We start from the raw sequence: 27,483 nt of genomic DNA on the forward strand, positions 1-27,483 counted from the left end.
TTGCTTAGATAAATTTTGGGTTAATTATAATTTAGTACCTTATAGTTACACCCTTAAAACACGTTAGTCTTTATCTTCTCAATTTTTACAATAACATATTCCGATTTTTTAAATTTATTACAATATAATTTCGCCGTGTCATATCTCTTCGTTAGTTGCCTACGTAGCATTGTGAGTATCTCATAAATTTTCTTAATATGGTAACCACAGTTCATTAGCGAAAAGCAAATTATAATTTATTCTGTTTTTTTCCCATTGGTCAGTGTCTTATCCTATCCAAACAAAAGAAGATAACACTATAATACTTCTCTATTTTCAATTTTCTTTCTTCTAGAATACCCTCAATATTAAAGAATTAATTACCGGAAATCCCAAACAAGATATGTACCAAAACCTAATGCAATATCATATGCCAATAATACTATAATCACCAAAGTTTTTCCCAAATTTTGAAATAGGAATTGATCCAACAAATTATATGAAATATGTTAGGAATAAATAAACTTATGAAAATACAAAATAAATAAATAATGAAAAAATTGGAATTCTTTTATTTTATTTTAATGAATGTAAAAAGTGTAGATATTAGACATGATGTGGCCACCTTAATTGACCTGTCACGCCCTCTAATTAGATGTGTTCTCCTTGCTAACAATAAACTTAAAACTAATAATCCAAGTCAGATACAGAAACCAAACCAAACCAAACCAAACCCCAAACCAAATGACAGAAATTTCAGTCAAGAGAGTAACAAACAAAACCAAACGAGCACATAACAAAAGGGGTTGAGAGAGAGAGGAGGGGTCATCTGCCGCTTCAGAGTTAATATTATCACGACTTTATGACCCTCTCCCTCATCTCCTCCTTATTTCTCATTTGATTCAAATTCACCTCTCTCTCTCTCTCTCTCTCTCTCCTCACCCAAACCCCATCCCACCATCTCTCCCCATACTCTGCCACTTCACCCTCTTCTTCTCTTCTGGGGTTTTAGGTTTTTGAATGATGAAGGAATTGAATACGGATCTATTCGATCCGAGAAGTACGCTCATGGACCCCGACTTCTCCCGGGACGCGACGCCGTCGGCCGATGCCGATGCCGACGACTTCGCCTTCGCCTTCAACGACAGTAACTTCTCTGACCGACTGCTTCGGATCGAGATCATGGGTGACACACCCGAGTCCAGACCCGATTCCGAGGCCTGTACCAGTATCGCTGATTGGGCCCGCCACCGGAAGCGTAGAAGAGAGGACATCAAGAAGGAAAACAGTACGTTTTCTTCTTTTCGTGCTTTTTAATTGTGTGGGTTGTTTGGTTATCGATGATATTCGAGAAAGTATGAACATTTTGGGGTTTTAGGGTTTCGTGTTGGGCGTTACTTTACAGCTGTTTTGTGCTGAGAAATGGAAGAATTGAAATTTGGTACTTGTTGAGGGCGACCATAGGATTCATTTTTGGAGATATAGATTATGGCCGAATAATTGTGTGCTTAAACGAATGGGAGAGCTTTATAGGACGTTTTTCACTTTCTTCAAATCAATTTCAGATGCAGCCAAATGGAAAACTTTTGATTGAGCTTATTATTTGAGGAGTAGTGCACGTCTATGTCCGTTTCTTTACTCTCTTTGTTTATTTGGGTGCTGAGAAAATTGTGGAAATGGAAGCTACGGGCAATTTAATTTCATATAAATTTTGATTCTACTTCCTATGTTGTCTGCCTCATATGACTGCCCAAAGACTTGCTGGGTTTGACCTTGAACCTATTCGAAACCAAAGTAACTAGAAAGTATGGGATTTTAATTCTCACTTTTTTAATTCATTTGTTCAACTCTTTTTTGGCCTGCATTTATTCAACTTGGTGTTTCCCTGTATTATTGGGTAAAAGACACGGAAGCTTCTAATACACTGAATTATGGACAAGACAAAGGCATAATTGCCGTTTCTCAGTTGGTTTATTTTCCCTTTGGTTATTTCAGTTTGGGATTTCTGTTATCTGGGTACTGTTCATTCACATGCTTGCCTTTTCTTTCCTTCAATTTCGTGCATTTTGATTATGCTATGATGATTTTTTTTGGGTAATGCTGGTTAATATTTTAGAATTTTTTTTCAGTTCCGGATCCCTCAGAATGCCCAGAGGAGCAAATCTTGAATGACAATCAGCCTGATATGGATGATTGTGAGGGTTGTGAAAATCAAGATGAGGAAGCAGTTGCAATGGTTGAAGAATCGCCTTCAGGTATTTGAATGCATCTTTAATCAATTGTGTGATTTTGAAAAGCACATAAACAAACAACCTTACTTGAATGGGATCTGTCCTATATGCTTGGACCTCTATGTACTGAGTTCTAAAAAAACCCAGACAAATTAAAATTAAAATTTTAAAAAGCTGCTTCAATAGCATTGTGTTCTGCTTAGGTTTTTCATCTTCTATTGAGTGTCTAAGATTTCTTAGTGAGGGTCCAAAAGTTTATGAGAATAATATTACCTGAGTGAAACCCTAATACTTTAGTCTTAGTTCAGTATGTTATTGTACCTCTCAGTTAGCAAAGTTTACAGTCTTAGGAAGAGCTCTGCAGTTTAATTTCCTAGGGTGTTATCATGTTACAAGTTTTCTAAGCCAGAACCCGTTTTCTTGTAGGGGATGAAGCTGCAAACAGCAATGATTCAGACTGGGGAATGGATTGTTCTACAGTTGTAAGAGTTAAAACGTTGCACATTAGCTCTCCAATTTTGGCAGCCAAGAGTCCGTTTTTCTATAAGGTGAATGTCCTCTGGTGTTATTCGTGTTCCTTTAGTTCTTATCACTGGAAGGTTTTTCTCATTTACCCCCATTGTATTATTATGCAGCTCTTTTCAAATGGGATGAGGGAGTCTGAACAACGACATGTAACCTTGCGGATCAATGCTTCTGGTGAGAACAAATTTCAGAAGCTTACTATTATCTTTTTATATTTAGTAAATTTTAGTGTTGTACACCTTACAATTGTTGTACTTGTTTTCCTGTGTGCAGAAGAAGCTGCCCTCATGGAGCTCCTGAATTTTATGTACAGAAATAGCTTAACTACCACCTCAGCTCCTGCTTTACTGGATGTGCTGATGGCTGCTGACAAATTTGAGGTTGCTTCATGCATGAGGTATTGCAGCCGGCTGTTGCGGAATATGCCCATGACACCTGAGTCTGCATTGCTATATCTAGAACTTCCTTCCAGTGTCCTAATGGCTGAAGCAGTCCAGGCGTTGACTGATGCAGCAAAGCAGTACCTTGCTGCCCGTTACAAGGACATAAGCAAGTAAGTTTCCTTGTTACTCACATGTGAACTTAATCTACCAAATTTTTGTCTAGTAACATTGTTTGCATTTTTGGGAGGTATATTTCTGACTTTGATTTTTTCAACCAGGTTTATAGAAGAGGTGATGGCCTTACCCCTAGCTGGAATAGAAGCAATTGTATCCAGTGATGAACTCCAGGTTGCATCTGAGGATGCTGTATATGACTTTGTATTGAAATGGTCTAGGACTCACTACCCAAAACTGGAGGAACGGCGAGAAATCTTGGGTAGTCGACTGGCACGCTACATTCGCTTTCCTTACATGACTTGTCGAAAGCTGAAAAAAGTTTTAACCTGTAATGATTTTGACCATGATGCTGCATCCAAGCTAGTGCTTGAGGCTCTTTTCTTCAAGGCTGAGGCCCCACACAGGCAGCGAATCCTGGCAGCAGAGGAGTCTGCTACCTTGAATCGTCGCTTCGTGGAGAGGGCTTACAAGTATCGCCCTGTTAAGGTGGTGGAATTTGACCTTCCCAGGCAGCAGTGTGTGGTGTACCTGGACTTGAAGAGGGAGGAGTGCGCAAATTTGTTCCCATCCGGACGGGTGTATTCTCAGGCATTCCACTTGGGTGGCCAAGGGTTCTTCCTCTCTGCACATTGCAACATGGACCAGCAAAGTTCTTTCCATTGTTTTGGGCTGTTTTTGGGGATGCAGGAAAAAGGGTCAGTGAGTTTTGCAGTGGACTATGAATTTGCGGCAAGATCAAAGCCAACGGAGGAATTTATTAGCAAGTACAAAGGTAACTACACATTTACTGGGGGCAAGGCAGTTGGCTACCGGAACTTATTCGCAATACCATGGACTTCCTTCATGGCTGAGGATAGTCTTTACTTCATAAATGGCGTGCTCCATCTTAGAGCCGAGCTTACTATCAGACACTGACTTCTAAATCATCCTGATTGTCGAAGCCGAAGTTTGATTTTCTCCTCCAGGGATGAGTACGCCTGACCATTGTCATTTTGTTTGTCTGTGTTTTCTTTTTACCATCCTTTTCCTCCTAACTTGGAGAAGGCATTGTAATAACTAGACACATTGTAGCGCTCTCCGTTGGAGGCTTAAACATTATTAGAACTGTTTATTTCTTGTTCATGTGGACCATTATATGTAATGTATTATATCCACCCAAGTTCTTGCTCCGCTGGTAATCTATCACTGTACGTATCAAAAACATTCCAAGCAGACTGGAAAAGTCTAACAGCTCACTTTTCATTTGGCTACGCGTGTTTTGCTTGCTATTGCTAACGAAGGTGACCGACCAAGTTTCTCTCATTCACTAATTAAGGATACTGCTTGCCTCTTTTCTTGCAAATCAGAGTGTCCACATGTGCAAATATAATTCATCAGAAACACCCAAAGAAAAATTTCTGGGCATAAAAAAGGAACCACAATTATCAAACAAATATACTCTCTCTCTCCCTCTCCCCCCAAAACACCTCATAATAGAGAGAATCAAATGGGAAAACAATAGCGAGCAAATAGAGGAGTTGAAGCAAATACTTTTTTCTTTTTAAAAACAAACTAACATTATCTAAGACGGGGACTGCATGAGTAATCATTTTTAAAGTGATCAAGAAATTATTGAGAGATCGTTATAGCTGAAATTTGGTGTTCTTCTAATTATCATCTACAGAGCATCAGCTAATCTCCGCACTGTGTGGAACGGAATTATAATTTTCAAAATTCAAAAACACTTGACTAAAGTGTTCTTTAAACCGAGGGCTGGTTAAACTTAAAAAATTCTAGGGAAAATAATAATTTCAAGTCCATCCAATTCTTAGACCCGAATGAGATGCTTGGACCCAAAGTCTTCGTTGAGCTGTGTTAAATTATATTTGCTAAACGTCTTGTAATATAGATTTTCAATTCAAACACAACTCACAATTTTGAAGATGGAAGTGGACGAGCCAACAGACCCACTGACATAAAATTGTCAAATTTATTCCAAAGATGGAAGTATGGAAGTACAAGACTAACAATCAATCACAGAAAACCTATTCTAGATTACAGGATACAAACGCCTCTTACGGTAGAGATACAGAACCAAAATGAAACGATGGCGAAGATAATTATGCTTGACTTTCGCCGCGCAGTCATTTCGATCTATTCAGTTCCAGCAATCTTCTTCTTCAATGCTTCAATGTCTGTAGCTAGTTCTTTTCTGCTTGACTGAGGGTAATAGCAATACAAATTGCAATTGTTAGAAGAATTATGGGGTCTACATGTCAATTCATGTGCTGTAGCCAATGCCAAATTGCTTTCAGGTGCTCAATTGCGGGATGTCGTCATAGTTATTAAAATCATGAGCAACAAGGCATCATGCTTGTAGAAAACAAAGATATACAACTTTAAATTGAGATCTTTAAACTTGCCTTGAAGAGTAGGTAACGGTAGACAAACCATCCAGTGTATCCTAGCCCTACCAACTCCAGGACCTTTGGAAGCTGAAAGTCAATTCAGAGTAGTTAATTAATTTCTAAACAGGAGATAATGCAAACACACACAGACACACGCACACACACACAAGGTTGTAAATTGAAATATAGATTCATCATTTCCATAATCAAAATAGAATCTAAATTGCAAAATCTAGAGGCAACTGGTTTCAAAAGAAATCTCTTACAAGTGGCACTGAATTGACGGCCCCAACAACTATTGAAGACAACCACACAGTGACTATCGCACCACCTCCATACAGAATTACTGTTGACTTGTTTTCAACTGCATCCCACTGGCAAGGAGAACATAAAGAATATCATTTTCAAACAAACTAAGGGTTTCACTCAATCAAGACAAGTCGTAAGCAGCAGAAACTTAGAAAAGGATTATAAAAAAGATTCAAAACAAAGGGTAACAACAAGCTTCTTGCAATTATACGGTGCCAGCTTATTTCTTACCTTCTCCTTCAAGTCTGTTAACAGCTCACCAGTGTCAACGGAAGTGGATGTCTCTTCTGAAGATGATGCTCTGATCTGGAGAGAAAGCCTCCGGGATTCTTTGAAAGAAAAACAATGCTTATTTAAGCTTAAAGTTTTGATTCAATTTCAAACAGCTTATATAAAGAGAAACAAGTTTTGGAAAAAATAAAATTATAAGAAATAAAATCTAAATATCAAATAAATAGTGAAAACAATTAAACAAGGAAAAAAGTATAGCAACTAGTCATGCTTATGTACAAACAGCCAAAATGCACAAAAGGGCAAAAACAATTAATGAATGCAACCAATCAAGTTTGGGTTCTGCCATACCAAAAAGAGAGAAAAAATCACACTCCAAAATTATTTTAAACATCATGTTCATTTGTGTGTCTTGGATTACATGTACAGAGTTGCAACAAATCTTGAGCAAAATACGAGATTGGTCGATTGAAACTCCTACTCTGACTGTTGGTTTTTCACAGTATGGGGTACCCAAGGGCTAATACCCACACCTATTGCAGAAACTACCAAAGAAACAAGATATGCATCTACTTGGCTGCGGTGGTGGTATTCCCAGTTCACAATATGAACCCTATGGTTCCATTCTCCTATCATTGGCTGACCAAAGTATGTGAAGTGGACTTGGAGCATGGAAAGCTATAACAATAATTTTTAGTTCACTTACTTGTAATGTACCAAATCAGCAACAAGCCTACAATTTTTAAAGTGCCAACACATTTAAATAGATGTTCAAAATCAAAAAGCTCCGACACTCCCAACTATTATATTCCCACCCTTAAAATCTACTGAGGCTGAGTTCAACATGAAACTAAGGATGGAATTCTGCAGGCGCATTATAAGGAAAGAAGGGACTATTACGACTATTGAAAACATAATCAACTCAGATACATCCATTCCTTGTAACTTCAGCTTACCTTCATTTTCAGTGTATTACAGAAATGCACCAGATCCCTCCTAATCATTGCCTCTCAAATAACATTCATGCCATCAGCACATAATAGCAGACATTATGTTCATCTCAATCAATACCCTACTTTCAAAAAACGAATAGCAAGGTTCAAAACCTGTGCTTTAAGAACCAGAGGCAAGATTTACAGCCCTTATATTCTATTTACCTTTCCCCTACATCTATTAGCCGGAGAAATAAAGGAAAACACCAGAAAACAGAATCAAAATTCTTACTTTATAAATCCATAAAGAACATAAGCAGAGCACATACATGACTTACACCAAGTCAACTGCAGATAGCTGATAATTTCACTGAACCCAAAAAAATTAATTCACAAATAAATCAAAAATCCCAAAAAGTTTCCCTCTCCCCCACATTTTATCAGCAGCCAAAAGTTGCAACGAAAAGAGCACATACATAGCTTCAACAGCACAAAATTGAAGAAAACCCCACAAAAACCAGCTACATAAAAATAATGCAAAAACACAAAAGACAACAAAAGTCTTCAAAAATCAGAGTACCTGGAAAGGCTTTAAGAGGGAAGGAAGATGTGGTGGACGAGAGGCGAGGAGGGAGGTAAGGCAAGGCAGAGCAGCGAGTGGGTTTAGCGGGGAGACGCGGCATGAAGACGGCGGTGGTCGCCATGGATGAGGCTGTCGCTGCCATGATATTGAGTGTGTACTCTGAGAGAGAGTCGTATCCTCAGCTGCTTTGCCTCTTGCTGTCTGACTTTGTTGATTGCTTTGGTTACTTGCAAATGATTTTTTCCCTCGGAAGTGTTGGGTGTTGGTTCGCTCATTATCTTCGGTGGGTTGTATTCCTTCCTCAGACTCATTGGAGAGTTGACACGTGGACTTTTAAACCTTTTTGATTGGATGATTATTTATCTGAAATCCACGTTTGAGGTCTCTCCTTCTCAAGCTCAAATACAAAGTGATCTCTCTCTTTAATTTGCAATACTTGTTTTTACTTTTTTCTACTTAGGAAATGAAGAGCAAAGATTCTAACTTTTGTTGCAAATGTGAAAGATGAATGATCCACTAATTAGTAATTAGGAGAAAAACCTTCCAAACGAAGTGTAGATTCTCTATTTCTTATAACTGGGAGAGAAATAAAAAGTTATATAAAAAGAGATAAAGAGAATGAATGTATGCATACACAATATGTAATTTTTGTTTTTGTTTTCTACAATTAGAATAAGAAGTTCATAGCAATGTCATGGTAATATAGATTACTTACATTCTACAAAGGGAGCTAGTGTATCACCCTATTAAGATTTGGGACCCTTATTATGGAGAATATTTTGATTGTAAAAGTGTTTATTCATGTTTTGTACAAAACCTAAGAATAAAAAAGAACGTAAAATGGGTATGTGAGAGAGATGAGAATAACGGGTATGTTGAAATGTTCTTTTTTGTTTCAATTATATGAACATTTTAATGAGAATTTGTAGTTAACATGGTTAATAACATTTGTTCGTGCACCTTACAATCTTGTTTCAGCTCTATCTCTCCATCTCTTCTATTAGATCGGAGATTCTGTCTTGGGTCTTTTCTTTTTTGAAAAAAAAAAAAAAAAAAAAAACTATACGAACTATTTTAGGCCGTGATTATATGAGAGAGAAAAATGATATAAATTTCTTTCTTTATTCATGATGTATTGAATATTGATCGACCCAATTGAACCAACCATGGGCTTCCCCAATTGAGTCGGTGACCCACCCGGCTCAAAAATCCAATTGATCCGAGATTCTGTCTTGTGCTCATCTAAGCTGAACGATTCATGACTAAATATTATATACTAATACGACAGTCTTAACAACAACAGAAGCACCAATCTTAAATTATAATCAAACGGCCCAATAATGATTAATAACCTTATTAACCGAAATAATGAAAGAAAAAATTCCATTGCTGGCAGTGATCACTTTTCCTTCAAGACCTGGCATATATTAAACTATGCATTAGGTTTTTAGTTTTTAGTTTTTCTTTTTTCGAGTTTTCAATATGATTTTTATAATTAGATTTGTTGATACTCCAAATTGGATCAATGATTGCCCAAATAACTATAATCTGTAAGGAATTTGTAGCTCAAGTGGTTAAAAATATTTATACATGCACTCGAGGTCCTAGATTCGATTCCCCTTCTCTCAATATCGCTTGTATTTTTTTTTTTAAAACTCTAATTCAAAATCTTAAGAGAGACATCAGTGCAACTTAAATAAAGATTTTCTAATGCTTGAGTAAGTCGAAAAATTAAACTTTAATGATCCGATAACTTGTAATTAACGAGTGGCTCTTAACCTTCCCTAACATCTCCCTTTGAAGTTCTCATTATTGGGGTGATATTAAGTGTCATAACTCAATGATAGTTTCAATTTTAATAATAATAATGGTGACAGGTGACTTTCTGTATTATCAATTTTAATTCTGCAATGGTGATGAGAAAAATGATGAGAACAGAGACATGGTAGAGGTGGGGAAGAAGTACGGACAACAGATGGAATTTTCAACTTAAACTTATTTGCAGTTTTTAAAATTTCATTTACAAATCATTGTATGTAATTTTTTTTTTTTTCTTCTTCTTTAGGACATTACTAAATGAGATGTCTTTTTTTGTTTTTTGTTTTTTGTGCTCTAAAATATTAGTTGTTTAACAGTTGAGAAAGTCAATTCTTTTGGCAATAAAAAAAATGTTATATAACTTTTTTTTTAGAACAAGGTAAGGGGGTATTTCACACACACACACAATTATGATGCTGTGGAGGTTCGAACTTGAGATCTCATATCTCCAAGTCAATGCCATTTTCTATTAGACTAGACTTCATTGGCCATGTTATATAACGTTAGAAGTCATAAAATCCTCACCAACATGATTGATTAAGAATATTAAATATAGCAACAACTCTGTTATATAAAATAAATAAAATTACAATTTTATTAAATTTCACAGAACAAGTCTCATTATTTTCCTATTTATTCATCATTGTGGTTGGACCTTAGAATCCGTACCTATTCCTTAATTTTAAGGAGGGGATAAGACATTTGAACCAGAACCAGTAGGTCCACTACAAAGGCCAACTCAATTGCAATATATTATCAACAAGACCCTTCTCAAATCAAAGGACAGATTAGATTCCCTTGTGTAGTTGTATTGTATGTGTATAAAACTATTAAACCTTTGCATATAATTATAAAAGACATGAGAGAGAGAGAGAGAGAGAGAGAGAGAGAGAGAGAGAGAGAGAGAGAGAGAGAGAGAGAGAGGTATATGCAGCTGTATGCACTATGAACATGAAACCAATAGGCTAATTTTTGTTTCTCAATGCAAAACCAAATATTTATACCCTCTGAATCATCTATGGGGTTTTGGCCCTTCCGTTTTTTCTCTTGTTTTGTTTTTTTGTTTTTTTATTTTTTTTGAATTTCCTTGAACCAAGGGGATCCCAAATCAGTTGCCTAAAATAGTGCTCAATTGTAGACTTTAGAGGGTCCAGAGCTTCTGTCTTTCTCCTGTGGAACTATAACCCTCCAAGTCCAAGGCCTTGCTTGCACCCTCTGTCATGAGCAACCCAAGTCACTCTCTCTCTCTCTCTCTCTCTCTTTCTCACCAAAACAGACTATCAACCAAAATATAACCCAAAAAAGAAAACAAAAGAAAAGGGATAGTTAGTGATAATAAAATAACATCTTAAACAACTTAATTGGACCCCTTCTAATTTGGTGCCCATCTAGCATGGCCTTCCATTTTCATATAATACACACAACACAACCAGACCTCTTCCAAATTCCACTCCCACATTTCTCCCTCACCCTCTCCAATACATCCCAATGCCTTCTATTTCCTAGGAAACTCCAAGAAGATCGCGACGGACAAATGCGATTTGAAGAATTCTGAGCTAGCAAGGCTGTCATTTTGAAGATATCCATTTGGTGATGTGATTCTGGTTTACCTTCTCAAAACCAAAGCCAATGTCTTTCATTTCCGGGGCCTGCATCACATCATCATATCCTGCAGAACTTTTATTGCAGGATGATTCTTTATTGCCTTTGAGATTGTGGGTTTGATTAGATTTTTTTTATTTGTTTATGAATTGTGGGAGGTTTGTTTGTATAATATTAGGAGCTTTAATGGGTGTGGCATACAGATGGCTATATGTGGCTGCAATTCAAGAATTTGACAACAAAGGCACAAGAAGACTTTCAGGGTGGTATTGATGGAGTTCTTCAAAAGCTGGCACATCCTCTGGCTGCTCTTTTCTCTGTCATTTTCATCATCATCATCATCTTTTGTGCAAGCCTTGTATGGCTATGACCCTGAGTCCTTGAGCACTTTTTTCCATGATTATGCAAACACAAGTCTAAGGAACCCTCATACTGGCACGCTATACAATATTTCTCTCCCTGCTAATTTCTCTGGCATGGAAGCTTCTTTTGTTAGGGTCCTTAGTGCAAAGTTTTGGAGTAGAGGGGCAAATTTCAGTTCATTTCAAATACCACCAAGGGTTATTCCAATGCCTTACGGAAGAAGGCTAGCTATAGTGTTTGAGAATTTAGGCAATTGGTCTTCAAGTTACTACCAGATGTCCAATTACACATTGGTTGCTCCTGTTGTTGGCTTCATGGCTTATGATTCTCCAAATGCAACTCCAATAGGAAATCAGAAGCTCAATTTCACTACTCAGGGTGACCCCATTACAATCCGGTTTCCGCATATTGATGATGTGCAAGGGAAAAATGTGACACCAAAATGTGTCCAATTTGGTGCTGCTGGGAGCTTTGAGATCAAGAACATGACCAAGGAAAATGAGTGCATTACACATGGTTTAGGCCATTTTTCCATTGTTGTTCCATCTCTGCCTAGGCCAGCGCCAACGCCAACGCCAACGCCAACGCCAGAGAAGAAAAAGAGGCATCGGAAAGGGTTGGGGAAAGGGTTTGTAGTTGGAATTGTGCTTGGGTTGGTTTTACTGGGATTGGTAATGATAGCCATATTCAAGTTCTGGTGGAGGAAGAAACTTAAAGCTATGGAGAAGCAGTCTGAAAAGGATGTAGCTTTTGATACATTTTGGGTTGGGAGAAGTAAAATGCCATCTGCATCAATGACTAGAACCCAACCATATCTTGAACATGAATATGTTCCTTGAGTACTTCAATCTTCTTTGTAGTTCTTTTTCTTGTGTACTTCTTTTTCTTTTTCCATCCAAATTTGTAATAGTGAAAGTTATTTTAAATCATGAACTTTAGACTGATGACAGAAACTTTATTTTCTCCTTTGGTCCAGACAGAAACTTTATTTTCAAGTTTCAATTTTCCTGCCAAATGGGGTTGTGCAAAATTTGGTCAGTCAGTACTTTTGCAGTTCAATTTGATCAAAGAATACATGCATGTTTGATTGGCTGAAATTAGGTTTAGAAGGGACGGCAGCTTGGCTCTTGTGCCAATAACATTCATCAGATATATGTAAAAGACAAATCTAAGGTCGTTTGAGCAGAAAATATTTGCATTTTGCAGCGTTGGAAACTGAAAGTACCACATTCTACACAAGTCACTAAGCCAATCAATAAATTTCCTTATTTAAAGAGAGAAGAGACATGGTTTAATAAATAAATAAATAGTTTGATAACCTATCTCCATCAGTGATCAGTGAACACTGAAAGAAAAAGTCGAAGATTCCACATGCCGTTTTCAAGAACAAGCTTCCAATGTCAACCAACAACAAAAGGCCCTGCTGAAAAACTGATCAAGGAAATATGCTTTGGAAAACAAAGTTACGTTATTGCTTTTGAATAAATAATTTTACCTTATGGGGGAAGAAACCAGACGAGCCAGTGTTTGAGAGCAAAAGATTGCTCAATTTAAAGGTTGGAGGTCACAGAAGTCATGAAATGGAAAAGGAGGATCTGAATAAGAGCCATTGAGGATAGCCCATGTAACAAGCTTGTTTGCAGCTTCTGTGGCATGGACTCCATCCCAGCTTACATAGTTGTAAGGATCACTACAAGCTGTTGCAGTCACAGTTCTCCCATTGATCACCTTTGTGTTTCCACAAAAAACTCTAGGGTCAAAATTGTGGGCACCACCCCCATGCCCACAACATGCTTTGGTACCATACTTGAGCCCTGTTTTAAAAAACAAAGCAAAACTTAATTCACATTGACATGGTATACTATATATATGTTATCAAATTATCTATCAGGATTATCGATTTAGATAGAACCGTGCTTGATTCACAGTTTATCAACATAACATGTCATATATCATAAAAGCGATTATTACGAATTGTGTATATTTGTTTATAGCTATATATGTAGCCCAATTAATTAAGTGACAAAACCTTAGTTGGGAGGTATACCATGAGATGTGGGATGTCTGAAGAGCTCCAGCAAAACAGAGGAGGTGTCCACATATATGAGGGAAGCATTTGTGAGAGAGCCTCTGGTTTGTCTGAGTGTCTCCTTCAACATGTTGTTGTAGTCTACAACTGCATTGTTGTAAGAAATCGAGCATCCAAACGCATCAAGTTCAGAAGGAGGTAGCCCCACCAAAAATGATGGGTAGCAACCCACTGGTGCCAGATTAAGTACCAGAAATGCCCGCCCTCCTAAGGCATATAGCTCCTAGAAATTTTGAATAGTATAAGCACAGCATAAATTTTTATACCATAAACAGTTTTTATTTATTTATGGTTTCTCAAGATTGGCATGCAATTGTAAAAGACTTGTAACTCAAGTAATTAAAATTATTTATTAAGCGGATGTAACACATAGCTATAGACACACGGGTTACATCAAAATCGTTATTTCTATCCCATACTTGCCTTTATACCTGTAATATTCAAATCGAATAATCTCATCCCCGCCCTTTTTTGGACAAGTTCCCCACCTCGCCCCATTACAAAAATACCAATTTATAAATGAGGACAATACTGAATGGGGATGGGATGAGAGCCGCTAATCTGGACCGAGTATGCCATTCTAATCTCTTTTAAGGTTTTTTCCCCATCTCCGCTTTCATGCCCATATGACTTGGGTCCGTTTTAGACTTACAGCATAATTTACCACTCCTCTAAAGTGGGCCATCTTCGATGATCAAGCCTAAAACGCATTTACCCAACATTAATGAGGCTTTCCTTGAAGGAGTAAGTACCCTATTGAAATTTTGAGTTGTAGGCCCAGACCAAACAATATGAAAGTAGTCACTCACCTTGATAGTACCAGCAATTTGGGAGACCACTTGAGGAAGATATTGCTTCACTCCGCCTACACCAATGGCTGCCAAATTGGAGGTGAAATCGTTTTGGCCAATGTAGAACGTGTAGAGTGATTTCCCGAAAATGTCCCAGGACGGAAGTCTCTTCGATTCTTAAGGAGCAATAAATCGAAATAGTTAGTACTAAGAAAAATCAAGGGTATGTTTGTCATCTAACATAGCAATTGAAAATGTGAGTTTACAATATTCACCTTGTTGATCCCAGGAGTGTTCTTCAACTTGGGTCTTGAATGCCTTCATTTGGTTGAGCTGGATGGCTAGAGAGAATGGGCTGATTCCAGTGACAAACAAGGACGTGTTTGGCAAAAGCACAGTGGATGCCAACGTAGCATAGTTGGCCCCATGTCTATAGTCGGATCCAATCGACTGCAGATATGGGCTTATGAATGGCAACCCTAGAGCTTGAGCTGCCAAGTTCAATAGATTTTAACACATGATCTCGGTGTATTATAGATAAATGTTCTTAATCATTATAGATAAATGTTCTTAATCATTTAAGCTACGAGTTTGTCGTAATTTGTTAATTTAATTTTAAACATAAAATTAGAAATCAACAAATAGAAAATCAGTTGAGGGTTTCCCAAACAGTCCAAACTTTGTCCGGCTTGGAGTCTTTGTCTTGTGGTATAAAGTGGCCTTATAATAAAACAACCCTACTCTACTACTGGCCTGTCAAAGTAGGGCCTTCCTATATCCTATATCCCAGAAGATGAGGAAAATATCAAGGCAAATGACAAAATTGCTGAACAAATACAATCACATAAATAAACTCTGTGTTTAGATGAGAGAAAAATGGAACCAAAAACAGAAGATTTGAATACAAATAAATGTCAGAAAAACAGTGTATGAATTAGTTACCCAAGAAATCAAGTATGAGCCTCCCATCTGTAGCCCGACCCACAGGTCTCTTGAAGTAGGTCATGCCATAGGGTCCAGATTCTGCTGGAAAAGCTGCCCAAAACCCACCTGTGTCTGAATTCGAGTCCCCAAAATTGAAGATTGCCTCAAACTCGCATTTGGAATGACTTAAACAACTCAGAGTTGCCACCATTGCCATCCCTGCAAGAAAAAGCTTCTGCAGGTCACAAGCTTTTGGCAAACGCAGTCTCATTTTTCTTTCTCAGAGCATGCAAAAGCTATTTTTCTCAGTGGGATTTTGATACTCCACTCACTCTGTGTGAAACAAGCGTCGTATAAAAAGGCTGAACCACATAATTTTACAAGTTTCAGACCCATCAAAAATTAAGCATCATCATGTACTGTCGGTCATGCTGTGAAAATGTTTGTTGCCCACAAATTGACAATTATTTCTAAAACAGTAAAATACTTTGAATTAATACCATCATATTATTTGTCACATTAACTGTTAATGGTTGAAATTTGAAAAAATGTTTATGTCCATAGATGCGTGTAGTTGTAGATAAATTTTAAATACCAAACTTATGTGACGTGACTCTGATTCATATTTTAACGGCTCTTTTCTTTTTAACTCTGTTTTTTTATATATAAAATATTATGATCACAACATATCTGAAACTTGATATTATGTCAATTATTTTTGCCTTGGTTGTGAAGTCTAATCACTTTACAGTATCAAGGAATCATAACCCATCAATGTCATTTGAATGTTTGAAGACTCGTTGAAATGAATATTGTGAATTAAATATTTATAATTTTGTTGTAACCTTCAATCAGAAATGAAACCAAGATCCGAATTGGCCAAGAAATGGCTGGCTTTATAAAACTATATTTATACTTGAAGGTAGAGTGGCCCGTTTGTGACTTTTATTAGAAGTGTTTCTATTAGAAAAACGTCAAAATTTTTATTAAAAATAAAAGTGCTTCTGAACAAAAAAACAGACACTTAGAAGTGATTCTTGTAAAAAACGCATACCTCAAAAAATGCTTTTATAATCTAGAGGCACTTTTAAGTTTTCTTCAAACACTATCAAAAGCATTTTAGTTGTCAGAAAAAGATCTAAGCAATTTCAAATTCCCCACAATTTTCATTAAGATGAAAAGAGAGCAATCCAAAAATTCAGAAAGGAATTGGACTTGTCAACTATCACATACAAATTGAGAAAGGGATTTTGCCGCCAACTATTGGGCCGTGTTTGGCTGTTCCATTTTTTACACTCGAGGCCTGTTTGCAGTTCGGCTTTTGTGGTTGGGCCTTTGACCCCTGCACAATAAAAAATAATAATTCAATTTAAAAAAATTAAGAAAAAAGAAAAAGGGGAAATTAGATCGGATCTAAGACCAAATGCTTGAGGTCCACCTCAACTGGGCCCCACAAACGTGGCGTTGTAAACCATGTGTCTGAAAGACACGTCACGTTGTCGGTAAGAATGGCTTTTTCTTTTTTTTGCCTGGCCTGATTCACCCGCCATTAAAATTATAGAAAAAAGGAGGCTACCACGTCAGACCCCTCCAATCACATGTCCTTTTCCTAGTCCACCGCAATAACCGCATCGCCGTTGATCCTCCCTTTCTCTGACGTGGCCCTTCTGACTCTTTCCTCGCACAAAACCCACTAGGCACACACTCACATAATCTCTTCTTTTTTTCAATTTCCATATTTCGCCCTAGCATTAGCTTTCAATCTCTTCTCCTCTAATTATGAAAGGGCTAATAATAGATTGATAGCCAATTCACCGATAACAAGATAACTCAGACAACTCAGTGTGGGTTGGATGATGGAGCTTATGGTGTGTTTTCAGTTTGTTTTCTTATTTTTTAAACAAAAATTAAAAATATATTTTATAAAAAGTTTTCATTTCTCTGTAGTTTTCAAATTCACTGTTATTCTTTTAAAATAATTTTAAATATTTTCAGTTTTTGTTTTCATTTCTTTTTCTGGTTTTATTTATTCACCAATTTATATCACTCTAAATACCCGAATTCATACCTATCCAAAATAATATGAATGACTCATTATTCACTTGGTTGTTGGTATGAGACATTCCAACTTGGATATGGTTACTTGACTCTTGCGTTTGGCTGCCAATCCACTTGAAGCCTTTGGACATCCAAACCTAATCCTTACTGGGAAAAAAAAAATAAAAATAAAAAATCTAACTCCGATAAATTCAATGAAAAACGCTTCAAATTCTTAGTAACATGCACTTTTATTATATGACCTCACATTCACAATTTGATCCCCAGTAAAAATTTGATTTCTAAGTTCTACATAAATACATGTTACTTGAAAGTTTCATTATAATTGAACTAAGGCAAAATGAAATTATAATATGGGAAATAGCAATGTGTGGAAATAGGAAATTATGAAATTCAATCCTCTTTGAGCATATGACACTGAAAAATAACCCAAAAAAAAAAATGAAAACTAAAAACAGCTACCAAACAAGTTTTCTTTTTTTATTTTTTTATTAAAAAAATTTGAAAAATGAAATGAATATCAAACAGACCTACACAAATTTATTTTTAATTTCATAAATCTACTTTATTCATTTGCATTTCGATTGTAAAAATATAAAGAAGAGCCCAAATATATTAAGTTGATTTTCACAACATATAATTTCATCATTTTGACATTTTAGCCCATCTTAACTAGCTCAAATATGTAGTTTCTTCATACAATTATCTAGAACCCAAAAAAATCTTCATAAGATTATATAAAAAAATCTTCTTACATAAAGGTTGACACATAAGATTATAGAATCTTTCTCCTACATGCGAGAATTTAAATAAATAAAAAATAATTAAAATAAAGTTGGTTTTTATAAGAGTCTCGTTAATCAGCATAAAGACTAGGGCGGCCAAAGATAGGACAGCACGTAGCTCCCACGTGGATGAAGGGTATGACACCTGGGCCATTTTCAGATCTCTAGGAAGTATGGGGACATGATATTTTGAGCTGGCTACGCAACCTCTGCTCGCATGGATGGACCCCACACCATTCTCAGTCCATCTACGTGGAACACGTCAGCTGCGGGGACCAAAAACACCGACATATGCAGATGCGGGTAGGGCCCAGTGGCTAGTACGTGTTGACACGGATGCTTTAGTATTTGTTAAAGCGGGAAAGGCAGCCTCGTTGGCAGATTGACAGTTTATCTCTCCTATGTCAGGCGTCGTGACCGATTTCTGTCCGTTGGATTAGATTAATGTAAACCGTTGGATTGTCGTGACGTCAGAGGTGGGACGCAAAGGATATTTAAGTAAAGATACAGTTTCAATTTTTTAAGAGATATTTAGTGATATACCTATTTCTAGCACTAATATTATAAATAAACCCTACACAATTGAATTCCTATAAACAAACTCAAAAAAAAACCCAAAAAATGATAGCTAGCCTTATTAAATTTAATATTGATTATTAAATTACTTTGATGCCCTATTGAGTGCTTTGGGTATTTTTATGAGATTTTGGGGTTGGGCTTGTTTTAAGAAATTGATGGCAGTTTTGTAATTTATAAGAAGTTAAAAGCTTTTTTGTTATGTTGTAAATGGGCTTTGGGTGTGTTTCTAAAGTCCATTTTATATAGGGTATTTTTATAATTTGGGCCCCCATATTGAGTATAATAGTGAATCTCTCATTTTTTAATTGTATCTGGGGTAGGTTTGGGCCGTACACGTGGCAAGATGAGTGTCGTCGGAGATGAAGTGCGGTGAGGATAGGTGGCAATTGGGTGAGATATTGGAGTCAAAACATCAGGATGCGTCAGACAAGGAGTGCACTCCGCGTCGGACTGGTGATGATAATGATGCTGATGATGAGAGGTTGCTTCCGCATCATTAAGTACCTGAATTGCCCTCCCTTTCCTTCATTTGGCATCTAATCTAAACCGCGGCCTAATGGGCACCCAAAGTCAAAGTGTTGTTAATCCTTTTATTTTGTCTTTTTTTATTTTTTATTTTTTGTATTTTTACAAAGCGATACTTTGAACGCTTAAAAAGACGAGGAGATTGATCTAATTCGGATGTAGGTCAAACATCTTAAGACCAACTAGATTAACCCACATTTATTGTCGTTAATTCTCTTTTACTAAATCAAATTATACATAACGGTATTTACAATTGGTATAATTTATGTGTTAGTGCTCTTTATTCATAGCATATTTATCATCAATATATACTATGCATATATAGGAGTTGCTAACAAATGGATTTATAGCCAAAAATAAGTTTAGTAAATCAACCTAGTTAAATAAATTAACTAAAATAGGTTAGGTTTATCTAATTGTATGTTTGCAATCCTAGTCGTATAAGTAAACTTTATATAATTGTATCTGCCTTCCCAATCTTCTATACATCATCTTTTGTTTTCAATTAAATGGGGGTGCTACTCTTGGACATGTGTTTTTTTTTTTGGGGTCAAAATGGACTTTCTCTTATGGACATACCGCAATTCACAACATCACTATGATGAATGTTAAATTTATCATAATCATCTCTGATATGATCTCTAATTTGAAGAATATTTATTTTTACATCTAAGGAATAAAAACCTAAAACAAAGACCAACTAAAATGATGAACAGTGCTTTTCATAAATTAAAAAAAAACATTGAAAAGATCGATTTCATATATAAATGACTCATCATGACTAACCTTGATGGTGAAAATTTGAATTTGACAACTATATATAATTTGCAAGTGATGTAATCAGATCACAACTAACCTAATCTTATAATAAGGTTTTTATTCTTAAGAGAGAGTGAGATGGTTGCTCATCTTTTAAGCTAGTGATATTGTCTCTTATCTAGAAATAAAATAAAACTAAAAACCCATACTTGGAATGGGATGGTAAATTGATGTTCACAAACCTCTTGACAATTCTGGAAATTCCCACGACCATTTGCATATAGAGTAGGAAGAACAATGGATGAAGATGTAAATCCCAAATTCAAATTCAGTATACTGTTTTTTAAAGTACTTTTTAATCAATTTTGTTCATCATCTTTCCTATTATATCCTTATTATGCATAAATTTGTTTCTTACTCATCCCGTGCGATTTTGCAACTTCAAAAAACAAAAGTTAGTTGATTTTTTTATTTTTAAAATCATAACGTTCTCTCTAATTGTCATATTCATGAATCATTTTTACTTGCATAATCGTGAAATCGAGCCCACTAATTTAAGGTAAATTTTAAGGGTTGTTGAGATTCTGGAATTTCTCTAGTTTGGGGTTTTTTGAGAAATTACTTTGCAATTCAATGCTTGCTATGATATTTGAATTATTTATGCGCATTCGAAGCTTACTTGAGGATTGAAATTTATTTGAGAGCAATTGAAACACAAGTTAAAGATGGTTTAGTTTGCTGGAATCTTGTACAAAGATTTTTTAATTTTTTTTTTTTTATCGCGAGGAGTTTTATTTATTTATATATACTAATTTTCTGTTAATTTTTTTTCATTTCAATTATCAAAACTTTAATTCAGAATAAATGTAGAATGTGAAAAAGAAAGAATAAAAAATAATTAAATTAATTTAAAAAATAAAGGTGAATGTAAGTGAACAAAATAAGAGTGGAAAAATCACTCCTTTATTAAATGATCAATATTATCCAATAACAATCAACCAAGTAATAAAATTTAGGAAATTGTGCTATAATATTAAACTCGAAAAGCTAAATTTGTTAAAAACAATGGGTTGTACGTGGCACACATATACTAGCTTGGATCTTCACGTCACGACTTTTAAAAAGATGTTCCGAAATCTGCCAAATCAGAGGCAATAGAAAAATCAGATCGTTAAGAGTTTACTTTATTATCTAAAATAAGATAAAGAAATGATGTTAATTAATCTAATTAATCTTAATGAATCTAAAGGACTTATTCGTGGCTCAAGACCCCCAATTACGTCCTCCATCACTGGCTCGTCGTGGATTCCAAAGGACTTATTCATTATAGTTTAATGTAATATTTTTATTTTAAAAAATCTAGATTGATTAATTAATTAATTAAGAAATTGGATGTGAGAAGGACCACGTCAGCCACATGACGGGTGGAATAGGCTGGAGCCCAAACCCGGGACGCGTAGATCGAGTGGGTTTGCAACACGTGTACGGACAAGGTGACGTTGGAATAAATAAATTGGCCAGCGCGAATATCGATGGGCCAGCTCAACAACCACCACACCACCTCGTATATACGGTGTACCGTCTACGACCTCCTTCAAATACGACACGTGTTGGGTGACGTGGAAATTGCCTTGGCGCTCTTCTTCTTCTTCCTCTTCCTCTTTGTTCCTCTCTACCACCACCCTCACCCTTTTCTCTCTTTCTCTCTCCTTCAATTTCTCGCTCTTGCTTCCTTTGTGATAGAAAATAAGCGTTTTTTTATCTCTGGGTGTTCTAGAGGGAGAAAATGCAGGGGATTTGAAGCCGGGGTTTGCCGCCATTGAAGAAGTTTGAAGCTTTGACGAAATTTCAACGAATTCTGAAGTTTTCTTTTTCCTTTTGGTTTGGATTTTGGACGTTAAGAGGTGGAGATTTGGATTTGAGAGTTCAAGGTACGTTGAATTTGGAGTTCCATGTTGTTTTTCCTTTTCGAATTATGGTCAATGCTCTGTTTGGCTCCTGAGAAAATGGATAAAGTAACGGAAAAAGCTTAATTCCGTTATTACATAAGCGGGTTTTTGGTGAGGAAATGCGTAGGGGGATGTTGGAAATTGAAAGTATGCATCTTTTCAGTTTTTTTTTTTAATTTCCTTCTTTGTTATAGTAAAAGACGGAGCTTGTAATTAGTCTCAAACTCAAAAGTAACGGCAACATGCTTTAGATTTTTTTTTTTTCCTTGGTTTTCTTAGCAAACAAACAGAGGGTTAGTGTAGAAGCCTCTAATCCCGAAGATTTCTCTCTGCTTATGCTGGAAATTGTGATTTGGTTTATTGATTTGCTCGGTTTATTAGTTCTCTCATCTGATTTTGGTGCATATGCGCAAGCATTCTATTTTCTGTTCCAATTCTGCAACCCCATCAACCAAAAATGGAGGAGAAATTATTTCAAGAAATATAAGATAACTAGTGTAAGATTAGAACTGATCAAACCACCAGATACAAAACATCGGTTAATTATTTTCGCCTTAAGTTTGTGTAAAGGATATTTTTGTCATGTATATCTCTAGGTTTTTCAGTTGTGAACTTGTGATGGATTGGGTGATGGCACCTAGCACTATCTTCCGTGACAAGAGTTGGTGGAAAGACGTTTTTGCCCCCCTTTTTATGATTTTTTTCTTTTTTTCTTCTATGTTTTAATTAACTAGATCGCCGATTTGTCTTGAAGTTTTGGTTCCTGGTGAGTGAGCATGTATAATTTATCCTTGAGAAGTATCCAAAGGAAAATTAGTCATGAATATAGTTGTATTGAGTAAGTTCAATTATTCTTTTCCTTAACTTTTTATATATTATTTTAATAAACTGATGAAACACTCACATAAGCAGCTAATTATTTTTTCAACTATTTTGTTTTTTTATTTAGCAGATATGAACTCAATCTCATATTTCCATTAGACTAACCTGCATACTTAGCCAGTGTTCACCGAGCTTCTGTTGTTCCAAATCTGAATCAACAGTTTCTTGTTTTTTGTTTTATTTTTGCTTTAGCGTTATGGCATTTGTTTATGTTTTATTATAAGCATGCCAAATTTGTAAATCACTTTTTTATCATGAATTGGGAGCCTATTCCCAGTAACTGTGACATCTATGAGTCATGTTGTTGCCTCTGGGTTAGCTAACTTTTGTTTCAGTTCACTCTTGGTTAGCTAGTTTAGGAAGTGTACATGAACAGAACTGAAAGGATGTCATTAACTATGTATGTAGCGTGGTGATCGGTTTCAATATTTCCCACAATTCTAAAATTATTAAGACAATTTTGTGATGTTTTAATGTCAGCAATTCGTTTGATTTTAGCACCACATCGTTTTTGCTGTTCAAGCCTTGCAAATTTTCTTTTTTCCAATTACAGCCTGACATGGATACTATTGAATTGATGCAGTGTGGAGTCTGAACAGTATATATAACAGATAAAGAAGTGATGTACTGATCAAGAAAGCTCAAAATATTTCTTCTCAGTATCTTTGAATAAGCCTTAGTGGTCATCCATGGGAAACGACGACGACGGAAAATCTGCCAAATCTGAGAAATCATCTTCACCTCTGACAGCGGTAAGCTGTGATACATTGTGTTTTCTGTTATAGAAACAAAGATGTCTGAAACATCTGATCGAGTACCTTTTGAAGTTGACTTATAATGTTTTGATTTCTAGGTAGATAAAAGAGTTTTAGGCTAGTTGTTTATTAAATATATATATCTTTTGTTATTCTTGGTGGTTTACTATTGAAGACTGTCTTTAAGTTTTTCTTGATCATTTTGCATTGGCAGGATCAGACAAATCATAGCAATCAGACCAATGTTCATGTCTATCCTGATTGGGCAGCCATGCAGGTTACTGATTTTTTTCCTAGTTTTGCTCAAATAACTCTGATCATATTGTAGTTTTTCATATGAAAACTGATGCACGCTAATGATTACTTCAGGCATATTATGGTCCCAGAGTTGCTCTTCCTCCATATTACAACTCAGCTGTGGCTTCTGGCCACGCACCTCATCCCTATATGTGGGGCCCACCACAGGTACTGTCTCTTACATCAAGGCAGTTAATACATTCAATTTAAGTCTGCGATTTGCCTACACATGCTGGAAGAACTCCAATATATTGTATGATAAGTCATTGACTCGTTAATTCTTTCAGCCTATGATGCCACCCTATGGGACACCTTATGCAGCAATGTATTCACATGGTTATGCACATCCGGCAGTTCCTCTTGTAAGTTTGAATTCTTCTTATTTTCGGTGACGATCCTATATTTTCATCAGAACTTCTGTTTGCTTTGCAATTTAGAGAGTGAATAGTTGGTTCTTAAAGTACCCACAATTTGATTGGTTACCTTTTTGAAAGCAGAGGCTAGACTGTATTTACTATTGTGAGGTGTTATGTACATGCATTTTTACTAGTACTTGCTGGACATCACAATTCCTGTTGACTTCCCCATGCTTAAGCAAATGGAAATTAATAAGCTTTCCCATATCTTTATGCTTGATATAGCTCTGAATCAATAATTCATTACTCCCTTCCCCCACTCCTGCAGAAGTTGTGCACCCCTGTTTCTTTTCCCTAGTGACAGAATTGAGATAGTTGCAAAACTGGAATTTTCTCACGTATTGGTGTTTGTTTTTGCTGATATAGGGATCACATGGCCAAGCGGTTCCATCATCACCTTCTGTAAGTGAACTTTTCACCATATGTCCATTATAGCTGCATACAAAGTCATCAATATCCATAATTTAATGTGACTTTATTTGTGATGCAATAATGCAGGCTGCAACTCCTTTGAATATGGAAACACCTACAAAGTCATCTGGTAATGCAGACCGAGGTTTAATGAAAAAGTTGAAAAGATTTGATGCGCTTGCAATGTCAATAGGCAATAGCAATGTTGGGGATGCTGAGGGTGGAGCTGAACATAGTGTCTCCCAGAGGTTTGTAAGCCAACTTAGTCTCTTACGTCCTTTCTCTTGCTTTTTAGATGGGCTATACCTCCTAGTGGACCAATCTGGTACGCTCTCTGGTAGTCTGGTCTGGAATTTTCCTTTCGCTTACATATCTGGAAAATTTTTCCATGAGACTGGGTTCTTCCCGGTAAATTATTTGTTTATGGACTAATTTTGTGAACTTTTTACCATGCTAACAGTTTGGGGACAGAAGGTTCTAGCGAGGGAAGTGATGGGAATACGGCTGGGGTGAGGACCTCTTCCATTGGTTCTAGCATGTGTCTTCTTCCAAATTTATTCCTCAATTGATTTGAATCTTGTATGCATAATGATGGTTAATGGTGAAGTTAAAGTTCAATATTTCCATATTTTTATGTCCAGGAAAATCAAACCAGAAGAAAAAGAAGTCGTGAGGGAACACCAGCCACTGGTATGACTCTGTTCTTCACCAAGTGTTGCATCTTGATGAATAATAGAGTTGGCCTGCAGTCAGTACTGTTTTTTAGTAGCTATCTCGTATTCCAAAAAGCTTAAACTCTTAGAATGTGAGCCAATTGTTGTTTTATATCCAAACAATCCCCCGTCACATGTGAACATTTCTCAACCGCTATAGAGCCCAACACGTGAAAACATTAGTTGAGACGTTGATAGGTTATAGTTGTAGGGATTAGGATCATGATCATCTGCTTTGATACGGTGTTAAGTTTGTTGGTTTAGTACAGTACACAAAAGCTTAAGTTGCCAGACTAAACCTGTGTATTGACACATATCTTTGCTCAATATTTGTTATAATAGCTGGAGATGGGAAGACTGACATGCAGCCCAGTCCAGTTTCTGCTAAGGAGGTAAATGCAGCTTCTGATAAAGTGTTGGGTGCAACTGTTGCTGCTCCTAGTGTCCCGGGAAAATTGGTTGGACCAGTAGTTTCTCCTGGTATGACCATGGCGTTGGAATTCAAGAACTCACCTAACTTGAACTCAAAGTCGAGCTCTACTAGTGTTCCACAATCCTGTGCAGTTTTGCCTCCAGAAGCCTGGATGCATGTACTGTCTGCATATGTTACTCTCTTATTTTTGGATTTGTCTTTGTTTCTCATACTCCATCGAAGTTTCACATCACTGAATGTACTTTGTGGTGGTTTCGTTATGATTCACAGAATGAACGGGAGCTAAAAAGGGAGAGGAGGAAACAGTCTAATCGGGAATCTGCTAGAAGGTCCAGGTTGAGGAAGCAGGTATGAAAGTTGTGAAGGTGCCATGGTCCAATATTATTCTTTTAGTACGTGTTCATTAATGGAGATATGAGGCTAATGCTTCTTTCTTCCAGGCTGAGACTGAGGAACTTGCACGAAAAGTTGACGCCTTATCTGCGGAGAATGTGGCACTTAAATCTGAAATAAGTCGATTGACTGAGAATTCTAGCACGCTGAAGCTAGAAAATGCTACATTAATGGTACATCCATATTCCACATGCTATTTTCTAATAATTTCTTTCCTTGGGGATTGATAAAAATTTCTACCTCTTTTATTTTTGTGCTAACTTACCCTTTGTCTCAACATACTAGGATAAACTGAAAAATACACGCGTAGGACGAATGGAAGAGATTATGATGAACATTGATGATAAGAGGGTCCAACCTTTTAGTACTGAGAACCTACTGTCGAGAGTTAATAACTCGGGTTCCATTGCTAGGGATGCTGAGAAAGAGGGTGACATGTATGAGAAAAACTCGGGGGCTAAGCTGCATCAACTCCTGGATGCGAGTCCCAGGGCTGATGCAGTTGCTGCTGGCTGATCAATCGACCGGCATACGTGCAGTTTCTTTAATTCTGTAGTTTTGGCATATTACAAGCCCAAAATTACTGCTAACAGTAAGCAGGAGAAATGTGACAGCTGAACAGGATTGTTACCATGGTGAAAGCTGAGGCCCCTAATTGTTATTTGTGATTAGTTATCCCATTGCAGAACTAATGGTTTTTTTTCCCCGTTTTTCTTGAGTAAAAGACTAGAATTCAGATGTGCTGGAATGGCCACTGAAGGGTGATGTTGTACATTGAAGAGTTAGAGATTTAGAATAGAAAAACCTTCATATATGCTGTGAGTGTGGTGAATAATTCAGTTACCCGTGATGTGATGACCATGCAATTTGAATGAGCATACATGTATGTTTTATTTATTTATTAATTATTCTCTGTTTTTAAGACTTTAATTAGTTACTTTAATTCCTTAGTTTGTATTGCCAATTGCAAATTGTGCTGTTCATATCCTTAGGCTTTGTAGTTCATAATACTCAAATTAATTGGACCCTTAATCCCATAAGTTAGTGACTTAATCCCATAAGTTAGCGAGAAACTTTTCTGTGACGTAACGAATATTATAACACGCAAATTAGTATCACATTGCCATGGATATGCCATGTTGGCGTTGTATCACAACCACGTTGGCGCCACATAATTCAAAGTTGAAAGGGCAGGGGCTCAAGA

General features: G+C 36.5%; 5 protein-coding genes across 6 annotated transcripts; 3 read left to right on the forward strand and 2 right to left on the reverse strand.

Annotated features, from left to right (window-relative positions):
• Positions 1–747: 747 nt before the first annotated feature.
• LOC117617044 (BTB/POZ domain-containing protein POB1-like) lies at positions 748–4,464 on the forward strand. Its single transcript, XM_034346287.1, has 6 exons — positions 748–1,267; positions 2,109–2,234; positions 2,637–2,758; positions 2,846–2,909; positions 3,009–3,288; positions 3,397–4,464. Exons 1-6 carry the CDS (start codon positions 1,000–1,002, stop codon positions 4,208–4,210), a joined length of 1,674 nt encoding a protein of 557 aa, XP_034202178.1. The 5' UTR covers positions 748–999; the 3' UTR covers positions 4,211–4,464.
• A 760-nt stretch (positions 4,465–5,224) lies between these two features.
• On the reverse strand, positions 5,225–8,002 carry LOC117617047 (protein CURVATURE THYLAKOID 1A, chloroplastic). The gene is made up of 5 exons (XM_034346289.1): positions 7,735–8,002; positions 6,223–6,320; positions 5,949–6,056; positions 5,698–5,769; positions 5,225–5,494 (listed from the first exon to the last, which is right to left on the reverse strand). Exons 1-5 carry the CDS (start codon positions 7,877–7,879, stop codon positions 5,429–5,431), a joined length of 489 nt encoding a protein of 162 aa, XP_034202180.1. The 5' UTR covers positions 7,880–8,002; the 3' UTR covers positions 5,225–5,428.
• A 2,955-nt stretch (positions 8,003–10,957) lies between these two features.
• On the forward strand, positions 10,958–12,464 carry LOC117617046. The gene has a single exon (XM_034346288.1). The coding sequence runs from the start codon at positions 11,430–11,432 to the stop codon at positions 12,357–12,359; it is 930 nt and encodes a 309-aa protein (XP_034202179.1). The 5' UTR covers positions 10,958–11,429; the 3' UTR covers positions 12,360–12,464.
• Positions 12,465–12,764: 300 nt separating this feature from the next.
• Positions 12,765–15,705, reverse strand: LOC117618558 (GDSL esterase/lipase At4g01130). 2 transcript variants are annotated; one of them, XR_004584474.1, is made up of 6 exons: positions 15,343–15,705; positions 14,676–14,891; positions 14,419–14,576; positions 13,568–13,832; positions 13,016–13,334; positions 12,765–12,940 (listed from the first exon to the last, which is right to left on the reverse strand). XR_004584474.1 is itself a non-coding variant. In XM_034348184.1 (5 exons), exons 1-5 carry the CDS (start codon positions 15,593–15,595, stop codon positions 13,066–13,068), a joined length of 1,161 nt encoding a protein of 386 aa, XP_034204075.1. In that variant the 5' UTR covers positions 15,596–15,634; the 3' UTR covers positions 12,765–13,065. The 2 variants fall into 2 exon arrangements, 1 of the variants encoding a protein (XP_034204075.1); XM_034348184.1 differs by having other exon boundaries at positions 12,765–13,334; positions 15,343–15,634.
• Positions 15,706–21,637: 5,932 nt separating this feature from the next.
• On the forward strand, positions 21,638–27,184 carry LOC117618557 (common plant regulatory factor 1). The gene is made up of 13 exons (XM_034348183.1): positions 21,638–21,961; positions 23,445–23,613; positions 23,831–23,893; positions 23,986–24,081; positions 24,201–24,275; positions 24,696–24,731; positions 24,828–24,988; positions 25,201–25,249; positions 25,382–25,430; positions 25,796–26,043; positions 26,157–26,234; positions 26,327–26,452; positions 26,565–27,184. The coding sequence occupies exons 2-13, from the start codon at positions 23,551–23,553 to the stop codon at positions 26,793–26,795; spliced, it is 1,275 nt and encodes a 424-aa protein (XP_034204074.1). The 5' UTR covers positions 21,638–21,961; positions 23,445–23,550; the 3' UTR covers positions 26,796–27,184.
• Positions 27,185–27,483: the final 299 nt, after the last annotated feature.

This window comes from Prunus dulcis, chromosome 2, assembly GCF_902201215.1.
Source record: "Prunus dulcis chromosome 2, ALMONDv2, whole genome shotgun sequence".
Classification (NCBI taxonomy): domain Eukaryota; kingdom Viridiplantae; phylum Streptophyta; class Magnoliopsida; order Rosales; family Rosaceae; genus Prunus; species Prunus dulcis.